This window comes from Hemicordylus capensis, chromosome 4 (assembly GCF_027244095.1).
Source record: "Hemicordylus capensis ecotype Gifberg chromosome 4, rHemCap1.1.pri, whole genome shotgun sequence".
NCBI lineage: Eukaryota > Metazoa > Chordata > Lepidosauria > Squamata > Cordylidae > Hemicordylus > Hemicordylus capensis.
In genome coordinates this window covers 54,906,117-54,927,252 of record NC_069660.1, presented here as the reverse complement: position 1 = coordinate 54,927,252, position 21,136 = coordinate 54,906,117, and the positions used below count along the sequence as shown (strand labels likewise).

General features: G+C 44.4%; 1 protein-coding gene across 11 annotated transcripts in view; it reads left to right on the top strand.

The window, feature by feature from the left end:
• SYCP1 (synaptonemal complex protein 1) overlaps positions 1 to 21,136 on the top strand; it is a 142,022-nt gene that overhangs the window by 96,782 nt on the left and 24,104 nt on the right. For 9 of the 11 annotated variants that reach the window (XM_053250414.1, XM_053250412.1, XM_053250413.1 and 6 more), the window contains 9 exons: positions 2,923 to 3,019; positions 3,579 to 3,649; positions 4,222 to 4,303; positions 5,013 to 5,075; positions 6,494 to 6,556; positions 7,717 to 7,779; positions 9,890 to 10,006; positions 18,605 to 18,715; positions 20,375 to 20,467. In XM_053250414.1, coding sequence (XP_053106389.1) covers positions 2,923 to 3,019; positions 3,579 to 3,649; positions 4,222 to 4,303; positions 5,013 to 5,075; positions 6,494 to 6,556; positions 7,717 to 7,779; positions 9,890 to 10,006; positions 18,605 to 18,715; positions 20,375 to 20,467 — 760 coding nt within the window. Of the gene's footprint in view, positions 1 to 2,922; positions 3,020 to 3,578; positions 3,650 to 4,221; positions 4,304 to 5,012; positions 5,076 to 6,493; positions 6,557 to 7,716; positions 7,780 to 9,889; positions 10,007 to 18,604; positions 18,716 to 20,374; positions 20,468 to 20,803; positions 20,969 to 21,136 lie in introns of all 11 variants that reach the window. The other 2 variants (XR_008307234.1, XM_053250407.1) reach the window with 2 other exon arrangements.

Genomic DNA, 21,136 nt, shown 5'->3' with positions numbered 1-21,136 from the left:
GGGGATGGTCTCTCGGTCCCTCTGCAACCTAGCGCTGCAGCTATGGGAATGGAACATAAACCACCATGTCTGTCCAGTTGCCCTACAAATCAAGGGCACAGAACATCATGATGGATGCACTGAGCAGAGACTTCAACCTCTCCCAGCAGCAGGAGTGGGAAATAAATCTGGAACTTCTCCAGAACCTCTTTCAGATCTGGGGAACCCCATCAATGGACCAGTTTGTGGCACAGTACAACCAACAAATGCAAATTATACTGCTCCAGGTCAGGCATAGGAAAGAACTCCATGGGAGACACCTTCCAGATGCCCTGGACGAACCACTTGTACTACTTTTTCCCTCCTTTCCCCCTGCTCTCCAAGATCATGAGCAAAATACTGCAAGAAAGAACTCGATGTATCCTGCTCACCCCGTGGTGGCCCCAATAGCTGTGGTTTCCTATCCTTCTGCGTCTGTCTCAGGGACATCATCAATGCTTCTCTGCCAAAATCTTCTTTCACAGGGAGCAGGCCATGTCTTTCATCCCAACCTCTAGGTGCTGAACCTGATGGCCTGGAAGCTCAACTTAGAAATTATCTTTCTGAATAAAAGGAGTCAACACAGAAGAATTACCTATGCAAATGGAAACGATTTAGGCTACATGCTGCGTCCAAGAGCTTTGACCCTTACAATGCATCAGTCCATCAAACCCTTCTATACCTGACAAGTCTAAAACAATCCAGACTTTCAAATCCTTCTATCAAAGTTCACTTAGCAGCATTCTCTGCAAGGCATCTAGGCTAGGATGGATAGTATTCTCCCAACCTGACTCCCAAGAGATTCCTCAAATGAATAAATAACCTCTTCCCACCAGTCAGAGAGATTATCGAACCACGGAGTCTCTCACTGATCTTATCTTCACTTACCAAAGCACCATTTGAAACTCTCACCTCCGCTTCCCACAAGTATCTATTCTTAAAAGTTGCCTTTCTGGTTGTTATAACATAGGCAAGGAGAATCAGCAAGTTAATAGCTCTTTTTAATGCCAAATTCTAAAGTCATTACTGGAGGCGGTAATGGGCTGGATGAGGGATAAACTGAAGTTTAATCCAAATAAGGCAGAGGTACTGACTGTGGGTAGATCTGGATGGGGTTACATGCTCCCTGAAAGATCAGGTACATAACTTGGGAGTGCTCTGGATCCAAAACTCTCCCTGGTTTCTCAGGTTGAAGCTGTGGCCAGGAGCGCTTTTTATCAGCTTCAGCCGATACGTCAGCTTCGTCCATTTCTGGAGATAAATGACCTTAAAACAGTGATATATATGCTGGTAACCTCCAAGCTTGACTATTATAATGCACTCTACATGGAGCTGCTTTTGTACTTATAGTCCGGAAACTACAATTGGTACAGAATGCGGCAGCCAGACCGGTCTCTGGGACAACCCAAAGGGACCGCATAACACTGATTTTAAAAGAACTGCACTGGCTGCCAATATGTTTCCGGGTGAAATACAAAGTATTACCTATAAAGCCCTTAATGGCTTGGAACCAGGGTACTTAAGAGAGCACTTCCTTTGTCATGAACCCTGCTGCCTATTACGATCTTCTGGAGAGGTCCGATTACAGTTGCTGCTGGCTCATTTGATGGCGACTCAAGGCCAGGCTTTCTCTGTGGCTGCCCCAGGGCTCTGGAATGAACTCCCTGTTGAAATAAGAGCATCTCCTTTTCTGTTTGTTTTCAGGAAGACCCTCAAGACACACCTGTTTTCTCAGGCTTTTAACTGGATTTAATTTTAATAATTTGTTTTAACGACTTGTTTTATGATATTGTTTTTATTGTGTCTTGTGGGATTTTAATCTGTGTTTACTTTATTGTTTTAAATTTTGTACATAGGCGGTATAAAATATGATAATAAATAAATTCTGAGAACAGACCCCTCCTTCAGACCAAAAATAGTTTCTGACTTCTACCTAAATCAGGACATTATATTACCCACCTTCTTCCTAAACCCTTCCACTCTTCTGGATAAATTCATGCACTTGTTAGATGTCAGGAGGTCTCTTCTATACTACTTGGATAGGACAAAATTGTTTAGACAAACCAACCAACTCTTTGTCTCCTATAAAGGAGAAAACAAAGGGCAACCTATTTCAGGATAGACTATCCCACTGGCTCATAGAGCTCATCTTCATGTGCTGCAACCAGCAAGGGCTTAAGCCTCCCTCAAGGATCAAGGCACATTCTACTAGTCTATGGGCACATCAGTGGCCCACGTGTCGGGCATCAGCATGAAAGACATCTGTAAATCAGCCACATGGTCAACGGACCTGCCCTTCATCAAACACTATGCTGTGGACATCCACACAGTGGCAGAGGCCAACTTTGGTTGGGCAGTGCTAAAGAAGGTGCTCCAAACATATGCTAGTGCCCACCACCATTTAGGTGAGCTCGCTAATCATCCAGGTTGTGAGTGAACATGGATCACCACAAAGATAAACAGGTTGCTTACCTGTAACAGGTGTTCTTTCTCATGATCCATGTTCACTCACAACACCTGTCCGGCCTACCCCCTGCTAGCATACTTCCACAGTAATAATGACTTACCAGACTCCGTCAATCCACATTCTTTGCTCATCACAGTGACCAATCAGGAACTGAGGACAAAGGTGCTCTCCTGCCAAAAATAGCAGTCATGCCACACATGCAATTTGGTGGAGCCAAAGAGCGCCTCATGGAGCTTGGAATTCTTCCACAGGGGTTACTGTGCAGTCACTGAACCCAAGTGGTGAGTGAACATGGATCACCAGAAAGATTACCTTTTACAGGTAAGCAACCTGTTTTTATTTAGTGAAACAATTCAAAGTATTGTCATTGAATAGTTTTTAAAAGAAATTTGAAAAATATAAAATCATTTCTAAGAGTTCTTCATTATTTTAAATAGATTAAGGAATGAACAACTAAGAACAGACTGCAACAAACTTTTATTGGACAATGAACATATCACAACAGAGAAAAGCAATATACTTAATGAGCTAAAGGCAAGTTGACAAGTAATCTGATTTCCTCGTTTTTAATTAAGCTGGTCTGGAGAGGAGAGCTGGTCTTGTGGTAGCAAGCATAACTTGTCCCCTTAGCTAAGCAGGGTCCTCCCTGGTTGCATATGAAAGGAAAACTTGATGTGTGAGCACTGTAAGATATTCCCCTCAGGGGATGGAGCTGCTCTGGGAAGAGCAGAAAGTTCCAGGTTCGCTCCCTGGCTTCTCCAAGATAGGGCTGAGAGAGATTCCTGCCTGGAACCTTGGAGAAGCCACTGCCATTCTGTGAAGACAATATTGAGCTAGATAGACTAATGATCTGATTCAGTATATGGCAGCTTCCTATGTTCCTAAATATACCGTATTGCATTTTATTGTTACTATACTGTAATTTTTGCATTTTAAAATGTGAAATGTATTCATTGAGGAGGTCTGTCCCAGGATGAATTTGTGACCTTGTAGATCTGATGATCTGACTCTGCTTAATGTACGTTGATAGACTTTCAGTAACAGATGGCTCTTGATGCACTTTCAGTAATAGATGGGTTTTATTTTTATTCAGGACAATAGAAAGATGGGAGAAAATGCTAAAAAGCAAATAGAAAACCTCAAAGAAATAAACATCCAGTTAAGGCAAGAAGAATTCATATTATGTTTTTATTGTAAAAGATTGTTTCTTTTCTGGCAATATAAAAGTTTAATATATACTAATACGCCCTTGATCATATAAACTGGTATATAGCTTAAAATGTATTCTACATTATTCTCATTCATTTTTAAGCTGTTACTAAAAGTCTTTTAGGGTTAAAATCAATTTAATTTAATTTAATTTAATCTCAAATCTTAAAGTAAAATGTGGAAATAAAATGTGTAATAATGACCTCTTATTAAGTAATACAGCCATTACAAATGAGGGACCCAATCCAGTTGATCCATACACTCACCATTAGGCGGGGACAGCTATCCAACTGTGAGAGGACTGGCAATGGGTGAGATGGCCAGTGGCAGGAAACCTCCATATAAGCAGCAGCACCTACAGGAGGTGGCATTGACAATGCAAAGGATGTCGGGATCATACCCAAATAATAAATGAACAGTAAATGAAGCCCCCCTCTTTCTGTTTTATACATCTACTCAGTTGTTAATTGTAATGAACTTTCACTTGAGACCAAGAAACAGTATTTATTCATTAACTGGGCATATAGGAATGAATTGGAATCTCTGAAGGTTAAGATGAAAAAGAAAGATGAAGAATCTAACAGCAAACTTGATGAAAGTGAAGAAAAGGTATGATATTGTTCCCTTTCATTAGAATATTTTACTATTAAATTAATGATCCCTAAAAATATTATTTGCCATGAAATGAAGGATGAAAAAAAATTACAACCTTACTGGGCAATGGTCATGAAGATGTAAGTTCCTTATCATAAGATAGTTTTTTGAAGATGCCATACTCAAGCTATGCTCTGTTAATGAAAGAGGTATCCTAAAATGGGTTACTAACTCCTTCCACTCACTCCACAGACAGAGTCATGTCAATCACTACAGAATATGCAGATCTCTTTCTTCTTTATAAAACATATGCAGAAGAAATTCTTATTATACAGAAGAAAATTTCTGACAGTCCTTCCTCATGCAACAAGTCAGCTGGGAACTGTAGTTTTGTGAACACAAAACAACATTGTGAATGTTGTGCTAGTGATTTCTTGCCATTACACAACTAAAACTCCCAGGGTGCTTTGGTGAGAAGCAGGACAGTTAAACTAATTTAATTTTGTCACATAAATAAATTCTTAGTGTTCCTACATTTTTATGGGTCATAAATTAACAAAATGCAGTAGAGTATACATTTTTAAGAAGCTTTGATCTCATTCTGTATCATCATGAGTATGTCATATTGAGAACACAGTATGGACTGAATGCTATTGACAGAAAAGAAAGCATTTAAAATTAATAGTATGATTAAAATATTTATCATTTTACAATATGTTCTCAGGTTAGAAAAACTGAAAATGAAATTTCAAAAAAAGAAAAACAACTGAAGACATTAGAAAACAAGGTATGCAAAAGTAATGATTACTATTGATTACTGCACAAAAAATCTAATAGTTTATATAGTTTTCCTGCAGTATTGCAGTGATTCAAACAAAATCTGTGTACAGAAAAAAACAAAAGCATTATTGCCATTGTTTGCATCTAAATTAGCACAAGCTAAAACAAACTTTCAGAAAGAGACTTTCCTGCCTTCTTCCCCACAACAGCCCCCAGAACCCCCAGAAAAGCCACTCATGAGGGTCAGGGGACCCTCAAGAACAGAATGGCACATGTTATGGGGAGCTGCAGGAATAGGAGGTATTCATGAAAATCAGGCAGAAGCACCTTGATGAGCAGAGCTCCCATTTGAAGAAGATGTCCCCATCCTATTTCTGGAAATTCAGTGTATTGGCCTGGGTCCTGCACCTGAGCAACTGGTACTGGTAACATGGATCTAAAAAACTCCTACCATTCAAAGCTTTATTCCTGGTCATCATTCAAGGCTGGGGCCATGATACCCCTGACCCTCAGTAGCTGGTTTTGGGTGGCAGTGAGGACTGCAGTGGGGAAGAAAGAACAGGAAGGTCTTCCATAGCATCCTCTACTTGTGCCAGTTTGAGTACAAAACAATATTTATTACATATGCTTGCTCGGTGTAATGTAGTCAGTATTGCTTCAAGCTTTTAGTATTCCTAATCATTGTAGTAATGAAATAGGAAAAATAGTAGAAACTTCCATGTTTCAAAAAAGAACTTGTGCATGTGTTTCCATATGTTTCATAAATTCCAATGAAGTCAATGGGATACTGGCATAACTACTGTAGGCTATAATTCTACATAAATAGCATGCATTGACTTGAGTGGACTTTTGTAGAGATAATTATATGCAAGACTGCCAGCTTAGGAAACTGATGTGTATACAACCTATACAAACAGTAACCATGCTAACAACAAAATGACTAAAACTATAATCTCGATTTTAAAAAGTCTTAGGTGGTATGTGGCATGCAGCGCTATGTGTGTGCATAGTGAAAGAGAGCTGGGGCAGCATGATGGTGGCGGCCAAAGCAGGTGGCTCAGGGGCAGCTGAGGAACTGAAGGGGCCCAATGGGGCAGCCGAGGAGGAGGAGCAGGAGGGCGGAGGAGGAGGGAGACCCGAGGAGGAAGAGGCTCAAGGAGGGAAAGCTTGGGGAAGGCTAGGGAACCAGAAAAGACCAACAGGGCAGCCAGGGAGGAGCACGGCAAAGGAGGGAGGCCCAAGGAGGAGGCATGCAGGGAAGGAAAGTAGTGCTGCTGTTGCCACTACACTGGAGGGTGGGGAGGTCTCTGGGGTGAGGGGGCTGTGGTAGGGCTAGGAGAGCAATTTACTAGCATGCAGATGCTCTGTGCTGGTCAAGCTAGTAATTATTATAAACAAACAAAATTTATTGTTTACTGTTTTTAGATTAATGGTTTAAAGAAACAGATAGAAACTAAAACCAAGAATGCTGAAGAATTGCAGCAAGAAGTAAGAACCAATTAGAGTAACAGGAATATAAACACAGAATTCTTTCATTTATGTATAGAAGGCTATTTTATCATGCTTGTTATGATTGAAAGCTAATTAAATGTAAATATATTCCATTGATGATGCAGAACATACAAGGAATAAATGTTTCTACAAAAAGGCTGTTTGCTCAGTTCTTATAATGTTTAATTGTGCTCATTTGCCCTAGTCTATTAACTTATATGTCAATAGAAAAGAGACATTGACTAGATTCCAAGTAGTTTCTAGATTAGGAGAGGAGACCTGATCTTGTGGTAGCAAGCATGACTTGTCCCCTTAGCCAAGCAGGATCCACCCTGGTTGCATATGAATGGGAGACTAGAAGTGTGAATACTGTAAGATATTCCCCTCAGGGGATGAAGAAGAGCAGAAGGTTCTGGGAAGAGCAGAAGGTTCCAAGTTCCCTCCCTGGCTTCTCCAATATAGGGCTGAGAGATATCCCTGCCTGCAGCCTTAGAGAAGTTGCTGCCAGTCTGTGAAGACAATACTGAGCTAGATAGACCAATGGGCTGACTCAGTATATGGCAGCTTCCTATGTTCCTTTGTAGTCAGTTACACTCCCAAGGGAAACTTTAAAAACAAAAGAGAGGGGGGGGGATCATTGTTCTCTTGAAGGAGTCTAATAATGGATAGACTTTTCAATATTTCAGTCCTCTTTAATGGACTATATAGATGCTCACAAAGATAAGCGGATAATATGCACTCATCTTTAACACTAACATGAGCACATATGTAGATATGCGCTCATATTTTCACAAACTAAACACACTTTTGCATAATAAAAAAATTAAAACAATTCCAAAGGGCTCAAGACATGAGCGCTATTCAGATGTTATTGCAAAAGGACGCTCTGCATGAGTAGAGAGTCCAAAATGAGGCTGGAATTTCTGCCTGGCCCTTCACTCACTCCCGGCAGCACACTGCTCATGGTTACAGTGGCACTCATCTGAATGCCGTAACCATGATGGCAGGCATTTCCATGATTGGGAGACTGGGGCATATCACAGATACAGCATTCTACATATTACACTGCAGCTGTTACTTTAATTAACAACATATTATATATAATATAAATAAAATGTGTAAATATAAAACTAAATAATACCTATGACTCTTAACAGAATAAGGTTTTACGAAAGAAGGTTGCAGCAGAAAGCAAGCAATCCAGTATTACTGAAGGAAAGGTAGGGAAATACCTTGATCTTTGTGGTTTTTAAATCATTAATGTGAAGGTAATAGAGACAGAAAATTTGAAGAGCTAGAAACTGCAAGGTTTTGATCATAGTGAATGAAGAATTTAAATATGCATGACCAGTTCAGTAGATGTCAATGACGTTACTTGTGGCTTTGTTTCTATGGGATAGCTCACAGCTCTGGACTACATACTGTAGTCACTAGAGAAACAAGATCTTCCAGTGAATAGATAGCCAAACTACATGATTTGACTAATGGAACTTGGATATAGAATAGTTTAAATATGTATTGGCTTGGATAATGATGATAAGAGTTGTCATTCTAAGAATGCAACAAGACATGATGGTCACAGGATCTAGCCTGGATCCTGATTATTCTTTATAAAGCAGGGAGGGGAAGCAATTTAAGGCAGAGCATAGATGGTCAGAAAGAGGCAGCTGAACTCTGCTGCCCACACTCTTCCACCTGTACCTGCATTTCTTTTTAGGCATTTCCCCAGCAATTTAACTTCTGGTCTCAGACCCACTTGTTAACAATTACTTTAAAACAACAACAGATCCCATGGGAAAGGGCTTGAAAGGGTAAGAAAGGGCTTGGATTCTACTCCCCATTCCTAGCCACATGTACCATACTTTAAATTGTCCATCATGGCAGCAGCAGGGCTTGTGTCAGCACAAGGCACCTTTGGGCAATCTTGTGCTAATGATCTATGGCCTGGAGTACCTTCCTTATGAGGCAAGGCTACAGAACATATATAAGAACTGCCCTGCTGGATCAGGCCAAAGGCCTTTCTAGTCCAGCATCCTGTTTCACTCAGTAGCCCACCAGATGTCTCTGAGAAGCCCACAGGCAAGAGGTATGTGCATGCCTTCTCTCCTACTGTTGCTCCCCTGCAACTGGTATTGAAAGGCATTGTGTGCCTCTGAGGCTGGAGGTGGTTCAGCATCTGGGGCTTTTTAGTTTGGATAAGAGGCAACTATGGGGAGACATGATAGTGCTTTATAAAATTATTCAAGCAGTAGAGAGAGTAGATAGAGAGAAATTTTTCTCCTCTTCTCACTTTTTCACACAGCGCATAATTAATCTATGTAATTCTCTGCCACAGGATGTGGTGATGGCCACTAGCTTGGATGACTTTAAAAGGGGCTTAGACAAATTCATGGAGGACAGGTCTATCGGTGACTACTAGTCTGATGGCTATAGGCTACCTCCAGCTTCAGAGGCAAGGAAGCAACAGCTGGAGGCATTAGAGACAGGGTTGTTACTCCGAATCTCCTTCAGAAGAGAGTGTGAAGGCCAAACCTACCCTGAAGTCCCTTCGAGATCCTTGGAAGCACTCCACACACAAACTGGGTGTTGTCTTGTGAATTCTAGCTTATCTCAATGTATTTCTGAGTTCTTAAAATGCTGGTTTTAAGCTACTTTTTCTGAAAATGCCAGAGCAAATAGGGAGAGGCACTTACATAGAATCATTATCATGATAAGAGGGATACTCTCTTTAGAAATGCAGACATAGCTGTTTATAAATCTCCCCCCCCCCCCCGCATATTGGCTAGAAGGAAAACACGGAGGCATGTGAAGTTGCACCAAAACAAAACCCGAGAGCAGAAGGGAGGGGCTGCTTCCCTCAATGCTGCGAGTGTAATTCGAAGTGGCTTTGCTCAACATTTACCCCACATCATGAAGCCATGTGCGAATAACTCCCAGGAAAGTGCAGGCCCTCATCTCTTGCCTGTGGGCTTCTCAGGGGGATCTGATGGGGAACAGGATGCTGTATCTAGGCCTTGGGCCTGATCCAGCAGGGCTGTTTTTATGTTCTTAACAGTAGGAAAAGAAAGCTATTCCCATTTTTCAAGACTTTATTGGATCCCTGTCCACTTCTCACTGTTCCTATCTGCTTTGTTTGCAAAACTGTTTTGAAGGCCCATAGGAAATGGTTCCCTGTAAGGGAAAATTTCAAAGGGGTGTGTGATGATGGTTTGAAAGATATTGAACATATGAGGAGACCTAAGATGAGCAACAGGAGGGCAAGTTTTGTATCTGTTATAAGTCAGAAAATATATTAAATATATATTAAACACATTTATTATCTGTTTCAAGATGAACACATTACAATCAGAACTGGAAAATATAAATAAACTGTATAAAGAAAAAATAGACAGCTACAACAAAGAAATTGAGGTGGCAAAAGCAGCAGAAGAAAAACTTCTCAGAGAGGTAAGCACTGAATATTTTTCAGTACTTTGTAAAACTGTGGTTTTTTTCATATGAGTTATGTCTGTCTGGAAGCTCCCAGTATTTTAGCTCTTTGTCATGTGTTGAGCTGTAATGCTCAATGTGTATGAAAGAAATAAGTCAGAAAACTAGGTTTGGAGTGAGGATGAAAAGCAATAAAAATTCATTGGCTTCTACCGCCCAACTGGCTTTAGTAGCAGGGTCCTGACACCTGGTTGTAGGATGGTGCCCAGTGAGGCCAGCTGTCCTCACCTCCGAGGATGGAGTGGTGAGCGGGCCCAAGGAGACAGGAACAGGTGGCAGCCGGGGAGAAGCAGAGGAAAGACTGCCAACGGGCAGGGACTCGGTTCCAGTGGAGGAGGAGCAAAGCCCTGAAAGGGCCAGAGTTACGGTGTGAGAGGATAACATCAGCAGCAACCCTCCCAAAGGGAGGGGGTCTGAGCAGGAGGGAGGAGAAGGGGGAGAGGCATTGGCAGCAGCTGTAAAGGGTAGACAATTACAGGGAATTGTAATTGAATTGTAATTGTCAATTACGAGGGGCATTGGCCTCGTAATTAGAGGTGTGGGATGCATGGCCTGTGAGGAGGCATATAAGGAGCTAGCCAGGGGTGAGAGGCTGGCTGGTGGTGAGTGTCAGGGGCCCCTGGAGAGGGACAGGCACAAGGAGCAAGCAGCCTGGGACGGAGGTGGCACAGGGTGACGCTCAACCCTCTTCCCATCCCTGCTCTGAGGCCAAACCCAGTAAACCTAGCCAGGCTTGGTAAAGGGGACAGGGATGTGTAGCCCAGGTAGAAGACAACACAATGCATTGGTACAAAGAATCAGAAGTGTTATATTATAATGCCCTTGTAATTATAAGGGCATTATATTATAATGCCTTTATACAAAACTATGGTGCGGCCACACCTGGAGTACTGCGTACGATTCTGTTCACCACATCTAAAAAAGGACATTGTAGAATAGGAAAAGGTGCAGAAGAGGGCAGCCAAGATGATCAGGGACCAAGAGCACCTTTCTTATGAGGCAAGGCTACAACACATGGGGCTATTTAGTTTAGAAAAAAGACAACTGCGGGGAGACATGATAGAGGTCTATAAAATCATGCATGGTGTGAAGAAAGTGGATAGAGAGAAATTCTTCTCCCTCTCACATAACTCTAGAACCAGGGGTCATCCTATGAAATTGATTGCCAGGAAATCTAGGACCAACAAGCGGAAGTACTTTTTCACACAACGCATGATCAACTTGTGGAATTCTCTGCCACAAGATGTGGTGACAGCCAATAACCTGGATGGCTTTAAGAGGGGTTTGGATAACTTCATGGAGGAGAGGTCTATCAACTCCTACTAGTCAGAGGGCTATAGGCCACCTCTAGCTTCAAAGGAGGGGTGCCTCTGAGTACCAGTTGCAGGAGAGTAACAGCAGGAGAGAAGGCATGCCCTCAACTCCTGCCTGTGACTTCCAGCAGCATCTGGTGGGCCACTGTGTGAAACAGGATGCTGGACTAGATGGGCCTTGGGCCTGATCCAGCAGGACTGTTCTTATGTTCTAAGTGCATTATCACTCTGCACACTCTTACAGTATGGAAGTGAGGAAGGAAACAATGCATCATAGATTACTTTTGCTATCAAAAGCAACTCCAAGAGGGGTAGGAGTAGGATAACATACTTCTCATGCTTTGTACCTCTCCTAACTGCTAGGTTTGTGAGTGTGGTAGGAATTAATACATCATCAGTGGGAAAGTTGCAATGGTGAGATGGTTAGTGGCCAAAGTTAGGGTTGTGAGGAGGAGAGGGATTAGGAAACATGGGATGCTGAATGGAGGATGGGTAGGGAAAGGATAATGAGAATGTTTAGTGGGGGGCGGGGCGGGGGGGCTCCAGTCCATTCTTTCCCACTCTGACTGTGAAATGTCATGCACCTATATATCTTTATATCTAAGCAGGTTAGAATGTCTGTCTCTTGGTCACATTTCTTCTTATGGCTTCTTGGAGTGGTCCCTCCTTATGGGAAGAAACCACTTCATGGATTTACTGCCTGAAGCTGCCAATACCTGGTTGGACCTCAGGTGCTAAAAGAATTGTGAAACAAGAAGAAAGAAAGCAATTATTAAATCATTATAACTGCTAAATTGTTGATTTAAAATATTGTCCATATAATTAGAAATATATTCACATATTATATTAATCTGGATCGAGATCCGTCGATACCCATAAGAATGGGTTCTGCGCCTGCGCAGGAGTCATGCGGTAGCCATGCCTGAGCTTGTCGAAGCGCCGAAGCCACGCCCCCACGCTGAGCGTTCTATATAAGGCGTGTCTTTGGCGCGAAGTCCCTCAGTTCTTTTCCGACCGCCTTTGCGTTTGGACCTCGGTCTGCCGCCTCAGCTGTTGGAAAAGTTCCTCTCTATATTAAGAACGAGTTCATCTTTTACTGATTGATTTTTGGTTTTGACGATGGACTGGAAAGCGACCTTTGTTTGGATTTTGACTCGGACTGGCTTCTCGGTTTTTCCTGGCTCTCGACGCGGACTGACTGACGACGATCCCGGCTCTTCGACCTCGGAACGGACTCAACTACGAGCGTGAATATGACTGAGGAGAAAAGATCTTTTAAATGGTGTGAAGGCTGCAGGGCGAAACTCCCCTCCAAGGACCTTCACGACCTTTGCTTATTATGCCTCGGTGAGGAACATAATGTCGCCTCCTGCAAGATTTGCCTCTCTTTCTCGAAGCAAACGAGAAAAAACCGAGCGCTACGCCTCCGGGCCGCTATTTATGACGAGGTTCTGAGCCCCTCCACTCCGGGTACTCCTCGTCCCTCGACATCGACCTCGTCTTCGAAATTGCCCCCGAGGGCGGAGTCGGCACCTCCATCAACGTCGAGCCGCCACCGAAAGTCTTCTTCAGTACCGAAGAAAGTTGATTCTTCGAAGCCTACTTCGATGCCGAAGAAACATTCTAAGTCGAAGGAATCTCCAGCTCCTTCGCGTGTATCCAAGTTGTCGACATCGACATCGAAACCGGAGAAGTCAGCATCGACGTCGTGTACATCTTCTTCGTCTTCCCCGTCGAGACCGGATCTTCGTTCAAGAGGGCGTACCGACTCTCCTTCTGGACGTCAGAACACAGATCGGCATGGTTCTCCACCTAGAAAACGTCGAAGATCCCCAGACCCGCTTCCTCGTACTCCATCTCCAACAAGAGTACAATCTTCGCGATCATCGAAATCTTCGGCTTTACCATCAACATCGGGGATTCCATCGACCACTACAGTGCCACCGATGTCGATTGATCAGTCGGCGCTACCTGCTCCCTCGATGTCAACAGCTCGGTCGATGCCGACAAAGCCTTCGATGTCGACGGCTCCTTCAGCGTCGACAGTTGCCTCGATATTGACTCCTGCTGTTCAACCGGTGCTTGCCTCGACGTCGATTTCGATGCCGATTGCTCGAGCTCTATCACCAGCTCCGACCCCGCTGACCTCGGCTTCGCCATCTACACCGACGGTCGGTCTTCTTGCTACTGTACTGCACACCCCGGTCCTTACTTCTCAGGTGACGCCACGCTGCCCACCTCCTGCTTTCGAGATCATAGACGTCGATGCCGAGGATATGCTACCTTCAGCGACTCGCTCACTGCTCTCGCTATTGGACTCGACGTCGAGTAGACGGACAACCTCTACCTTTAAGGGTTTCTTGCCAACAGATGCAGGCCCATCTCAACCTTCAGCCTCCACAGCACACTCCTCCAGACCTCAATCCGCCAACCAAGAGCGCTCCCCGCTAACATGGCACACCTGTGAATACCCCCAGGATCCCATGGGTACAGCTTCACCTGGAGAACCATATGTGTTTGATGACACCGGGTCTCAACGATTGCCACTGCGTTCCGTGTCTACTGTATCTACCCAGACGCAGTGCCCAGAACTATTTCACCGTGCTTCACAGACTTTTCCTATGAGCACGAAATCTGCCTCCATTCAAACAGATGTCCTGCCACACTCATCTGTCAGCACTGAAGAGACACAAACCATTGCTCAAACTAATGTAAATGAACCGTCTCCTTGCTCCCCCTCTGAACATTATGGTTCGTCCGATTTTGAGTCGGATTCGGATGAGGACAGTAATATTGCGGATCCTCCAGTGGATGTGGCTCCACCCACGTATGTATCTCCGAATGATGAGCTAAAAGCTTACCACAAGCACATTCGTGCGATGGCAGATTCCCTGGGGCTGGACATTCGCTCTCCTTTGGCAACAATAGATGATCCGGTATACAACTTTATGCTTCAGTCTCAATCTACCGCTCCGGTGGCACTCCCTATGTTACCAGTGATCACTAGGGCAGCTAAGTGTGCTTGGGAGGTACTCCACACCTCCACTCCAACTTCCAAGAAGCTTGAGAGCCTCTACCGAGTACAAGATAAGGACAATGAATATTTGTTGAAGCATCCGGCGCCCAATTCTCTTGTTATTGATTGCGCCACTTCTTCCAAGTCAGGTAGACGCCATACAGTTCCTCCGGATAAAGAGGGCAGGAAACTAGACCTTTTAGGCAGGAAGGTGTATTCGACTTCGTGCCTTTCGATCAAAGTGGCCAACTATGCAGCCTGCACGGCCAAATACACACATGGCCTCTGGGAACTTTTGGGAAAAGACCTGGAAACTTTGCCTATACATGAGTTTAGGGCTAAGTTCCGCCAGACCTTGGAAAACACTGGGGATTTAACTCGTCGCCAGCTAAGCATTTCTAAACACCTAGCGGAGAGTGAATCCAGGGCCATGACAGCGGCTATCACTCTACGCAGGCATGCTTGGTTGCGGTCCACTAATCTCCAGATGGACATGAAAGAAAAGATCGAAGGCCTCCCTTTCGATGGCTCGGGTCTTTTCAGCACAACCACAGATGCCACAATGGAACAGTTAAAAAAATCCAAGTTCACGGCAAAGACCTTCACCGCTGCCCCATCATCCTCCGGGCAGTCATCAAGATACCGACCCAATTATGGAAAATACCGGCCCAACTATCGAACCCAAGATCGCCGGGATTTCAGAAAGCCATATACCCCATATCAAAAGCGTGCCTACCAGCAGAGGCATAAAGCTTCTCAACCCCAACGTTCCAAGACGCAGGACAACCAAAAGCGTCTTTGAAAATTGCAATTGCCCATTGACACCTCCTCCTCTCTCCCCTTCCCAGCCAGCGGGGGTACCGTCCTCACCACCGACTATTCCGTCCCAGCCAACCATCAGGCTGGCTAGCCATGTCCCCGCATGGCACCATATAACATCAGACAAATGGGTCCTGAAAATTGTGAGCTCAGGCTATGCACTCGAATTCAAGACCATTCCTCGGTTTATGGGGATGAAGCTCACTCCTGCATCGGATCTCCTGAAGGAAGAGGTGAAGGATCTCCTTCGCAAAGGGGCAATATCCCTGGTGTCATGGGCAGACAGGCTAGATGGGTTCTACTCCCGTTACTTCCAAATTCCCAAACGGGATGGGGGTATACGACCCATTATGGATCTCCGTCGCCTGAACAAATTCATTCGCGTCCGAAAATTCCGCATGATGGCGTTGCAGCACATCCTACCTCTCCTTCAAGGAGAAGAGTGGCTTGCAACGCTGGACCTCAAGGACGCCTATTTTCATATAAGTATTCGACCTTGCCACCGAAAGTATTTACGTTTCACCGTCGGACGGGAAGTGTACCAATACAATGTATTGCCCTTCGGACTGTCTACCGCACCGAGGGTTTTTACAAAATGCATGGCTGTGGTGATTGCACACCTGCATACCAGAGGGATTGCTATCTATCCATACCTAGACGACTGGCTTCTGGCAGCGAAGACCAAAGAAGAGTTACTTTCGCATATCCGTTATGTGATAGATCTTCTCCACGACCTAGGTGTTCAAATCAATTGGAAAAAGTCACATCTACAACCGGCTCCAGTTATCCCCTACATAGGAGCAGTTTTGGACACCAGAGTGCAGAGAGCATTCTTACCAGAGGACAGGTTCAACTGTATTGGAGACCTGATTCATCTCTTCAAGCATCAACCTACCCAACCAGCCCTTGCCATCCAACGCCTCTTAGGGCTGATGGCTTCGTGCAATGCGATTATACACTTCGCTCGCCTAAAAATGTGCAAGCTTCAACTATGGTTTCTTTCTGTCTTTCATCCATGCAGGGACAATCAAGACAAACGCTTACTAATGCCTCCTCAAGTCCTTCGTTCTCTAACGTGGTGGACGCGCCGAGACAATCTGCTCAGTGGGGTCCCCTTTCAAAATCCCTCCCCTACTGTCTGGCTGACCACAGATGCATCTCTACAAGGTTGGGGTGCACATTGCAACGGGCACAAGATCCAAGGCAGGTGGTCTCCTCAACAAGCCCTACTACACATAAATTTCCTAGAGCTACTAGCAGTTTTTCTGGCTCTGCGAGCTTTCCTCCCAATCATACAAGGCCAGATTGTTCAAGTCCAGCTCGACAACACGACTGCACAAGCGTACATCAACCGTCAGGGCGGAACGGTATCTCGGAGCCTGTGCGCCCTCAGCGTCCAGCTGTGGCACTGGTGCATCCAACACCAGATTGCCCCTACAGCAGTACACATCAAAGGCCTGGAGAATGTTTTAGCGGACGACCTCAGTCGGGTCTTTTTGAAAGATCACCAACACGAATGGGAACTACATTCAGAAGTCTTGACCCCGCTCTTCGACCAATGGATGTTTCCCTCCATAGATCTCTTTGCTTGTTCCACGAATGCAAAATGTTCCCGTTACTGCTCGAGAGCGGGCCACAATGCTCGTTCTCTAGGGGATGCCTTTCAGCTGAACTGGTCCGAAGAGACTCCGTACATGTTTCCCCCACTCCCGCTGATACCCAGGGTAGTGGCACGTCTGCTGTCTCAACCGACCACCGGGATCTTGATTACCCCGTGGTGGCCAAGACAACCTTGGTTTCCACGGCTACGCAGACTGTCCAAGAACTGTTACCACCACTTGCCTCGGCGCCTAGATCTGCTGACACAAGACGACGGCCAGATCTTGCACCCGGACGTACTCACTCTCCATCTGACCGCCTGGCGGATACTCTCCTAAAACGAATTCTGCTCAACCAACGGAAGGCATCCACTCGTAAGAATTATCAGAGCAAATGGCACCGTTTTAAAATATATGCAAGGTCAAGAGGGTTTTTACCCAAGCGGGCTTCGATCAAGGAAGTCTTACGTTACCTAACGATACTAAAAACTCAAGGTCTTGCAAATGTCTCCCTTAAGGTCCATCTGGCTGCCCTCTCCGCACAACACCCGGGCAGTGATGGAAAGACTTTGTTTTCCCATCTGTTGAGTAAGGCCTTTCTAAAAGGTCTCTCGAATGTGTACCCGCCAGTTAAGCCTCCTGTAGAACCATGGAGCCTATCTCTGGTTCTTTCATCACTCACTCAGCCTCCTTTTGAGCCCATGGCCACATGTTCATTAAAACTGGTCTCCTGGAAGACTGTTTTTTTGATAGCAATTACTACGGCTAGACGTGTCAGTGAACTCACAGCACTCAGGGTAGACTCCCCTTATACTATCTTTTATCCAGACAAAGTCCGAATGCGTCTGGATCCTTCTTTTTTACCTAAAGTAGTGTCTTCCTTCCACCTCAATCAGGATATCATCCTGCCTACGTTTTTCAGACTTCCTTCCACTTCCTTAGAGAGATCCTTGCACACTATGGATGTGCGCCGTGCTCTGCTGTTTTATATGTCCAGAACACAAGACTTTAGAGTCTCCAAACGTCTCTTCGTGTCATACCAGGGCTCTTCCAAAGGCTCCCCAGTCTCCAGACAACGACTGTTGAGATGGTTGGTGCAGGTGATATTGTTCACATACAAGCTACAAAACAAAGCACCTCCAGAAGCTATACGGGCCCACTCCATTAGGGCCCATGCTTCCTCAGCTGCACACCTAGCGGGGGTTTCTTTCACGGACATCTGCAAAGCAGCTACATGGTCCTCTGAGTCCCCGTTTATCAAACACTATGCCATAGATGTACGCTCTGCTGCAGAGGCTTCATTCGGGAGAAGCATCTTAAAAAGGGTGCTGCCTTGATTCCTACTGCTCCCCTCCTCCTTTTTTGGAGCTCGCTAGACACCCATTCTTATGGGTATCGACGGATCTCGATCCAGATAAACAGGTTGCTTACCTGTAACTGATGATCTGGTAGAGATCCGTCAATATCCATAAGACCCTCCCGACCTCCCCTCTGCAGTAGGACTACCTTTATGTGCATTGCAGTGTGCAGCCCTTTGCAACGTCCTTTATTGAGCACTTACCTTGGATGAACTCACCTTCGTCTTCTGGATGGTCGTCCTCGACGGCGGTCGTCCAAGAACTGAGGGACTTCGCGCCAAAGACACGCCTTATATAGAACGCTCAGCGTGGGGGCGTGGCTTCGGCGCTTCGACAAGCTCAAGCATGGCTACCGCGTGACTCCTGCGCAGGCGCAGAACCCATTCTTATGGATATCGACGGATCTCTACCAGATCATCAGTTATAGGTAAGCAACCTGTTTTTATTAATAGGTAGAAAAAATGAAAGCTGTGGCTGCTGAAGCAATGGCAATGCAGAAAGAAATAGACATTCGATGTCAGCACAAGATAACAGAAATGGTATCACTTATGGAAAAACATAAGGTAAAAATAACTTCTTTTTTGTATGGAATTAAGTACACACTAGAATTCCAGAAGAGAGATGTTCATGTGGGAGGGAACTGTGCATCCGCATCCCATTTATTAATCTGTGCACCAGTTCAAAACTTCAACTACCTCCCTAGAATCAGAAGGGAAAGTGATATAGAGTTGAGTGTCATCTTCATACTGGTGACATCACACCCCAGATTCCTGGACAACCTTTCTCAGCAATTTTGAGTAGGCATTAAACATTTTAGGGAACAAACCCTGTAGGACATCACAGACTAATTGGTGAAGGCCTCAAGAAGTAGTTCTCCAGTACCCTCTTCTGGGACCCCCTACTACCAGTAAGGACTGGAAACATTGGTAACACCATACCCCCAAGTCCCATGCCAGCTAGGCATCCTTTCCATGGTCACTGGCATCAAAACCAGCTAACTCAAGCCAGATAGTGACAGAGAAGTAAGAATTCTTCATCATAATCACTGCTATGAAGTAGGTTCTCTGATAAACTGAGGGCCTGTCTGGCTCTATTGAGCAAGAGAGAATGCTTAGGGTTCATTGTGTCAACTACCTGGGTCATTTCCATTATCCAAAGATCAACTAGTCCTTCAACAGATTAGCCCAAAGATGGGATAGTGTGCATATGTAAACTAACAATATATGTATACATACTGTATTGAAAGGAATAAAAAAATAAAATTAGTCTTCTCTCCCCCATCCACATAGAGTCGCTTCTATTGTCTGAAAAATGCTTGCCTTTACAAGCCTTAATTCTTTCTGCACTTACTGCAGTTTATTCTTTTTTGTTGCTTTAGCTCACTATGATTTGTAAATCCATGTATGAAATAGTTGTGTATGAACCCATGATATAACAGCTTGTTAAAATTATACATGCTCATCTACAAAGTTTGCAGCAGATTTTAGGGCCAAGATGTGTAATGGGGCAGCCATATGTATTTATTCATGTGGCTGCTCCATTCACATACACTACTACTAAGTGTGCTGTCGAGTCAATGTCAACTCCTGGTGACCAAAGAGCCCTGTGGTTGTCTTTGGTAGAATACAGGAGAGATTTATCATACCATTGCCTCCTCTTGTGCAGTATGAGATTATGCCTTTCAGCATCTTCCTATATCGCTGATGCCTGACATAGGTCTTTTCCATAGTCTGGGAAACATACTAGCAGGGATTCGAACCGGCAACTTCTGGCTTGCTAATCAATTCATTTTCCCACTGAGCCATTAGGTGGCGGCTACTATTACTACTACTACTACTAATAATAATAATATATACTGCTTTTCTACCAAAAAAGCTCTCAAAGCAGTTTACATATAAAGAAGGGAGTGGTGATAAACCCTGCCCCGTTCCCACTTTACTTACTGTGCTTTGTCATTTGGAACAGTTTTATCCCCAGACCAACTCACATCCTTTGTTGGAGCTGGCCTGAGAAAAAGTCTTTTTCATGTTAAAGATCAACCATCTCCCCGCACCCCCTCCCCACTCCACTTGCCTACTTGTGAACAAGGCAAACACCTGGAAAAATATATATGAGTGCCCTGTCATATCTAGTTTAACTCATAGTCATGTTTTGCAAAATATACACGAAGTGAAATAGTATACAGTATATTTATTTTATGCATTACTGTCTCCTCCGTGTAGCACCAATATGATAAAACAGTTGAAGAAAAAGATGCAGAACTGGAATATTATAAGGCAAAAGAACAAGAACTATCATCAGCAAAAGGTTCCTTGGTAAGAACTGTATCAAAATAAATTTACATACATCCTGGGCAGTTTTAATTCCACAACACACTGGGCCAGTTCAGATAATACAGCCCTAGCATACATGATTATGAAGGAGACATGCCAAGACGTTGGGAAGTCCTCTGCACATGTCCTGACACCCTCCTGGCATGTCCCTTTATCATATGAGGGGCTGTTCACATGCTTCAGGTACTTGCTTAAACAAGTCCATGGAGGACATTCCGATGGGCATGCTCTTGATACATCCCCTTCATAATTGCATGTGCTGGGAGCTGTATTCTCCAAACTGACCTACTGACATGGTTAACATTGATGTAATTAAAGGATATCAATTTCTGTATTACCAATGATAAATGGAACGGATGTGGCCAGCACTTGAGGTAAATTTCATCTCTCACCATGAGCCCTCAACAAGATGCCACTGTGTCACATTGACACCAGAATCCTGCTGTCCCCACATGGAAACTGACAGAGAACGATGCCACTCAGGTTAGACAACAACCAATTCCTTTATTCTTGTTTGAACATAAATAACACCTTTCTCCTTTTCAAAGAGCTACAGTCCAGCACATCTTCCAACTATTAACAGAACAAGCTCAACTGACTTTAACTGTTACAGACCCTCTCTCCTCATCTGCATATGGAATCCCTATTGCC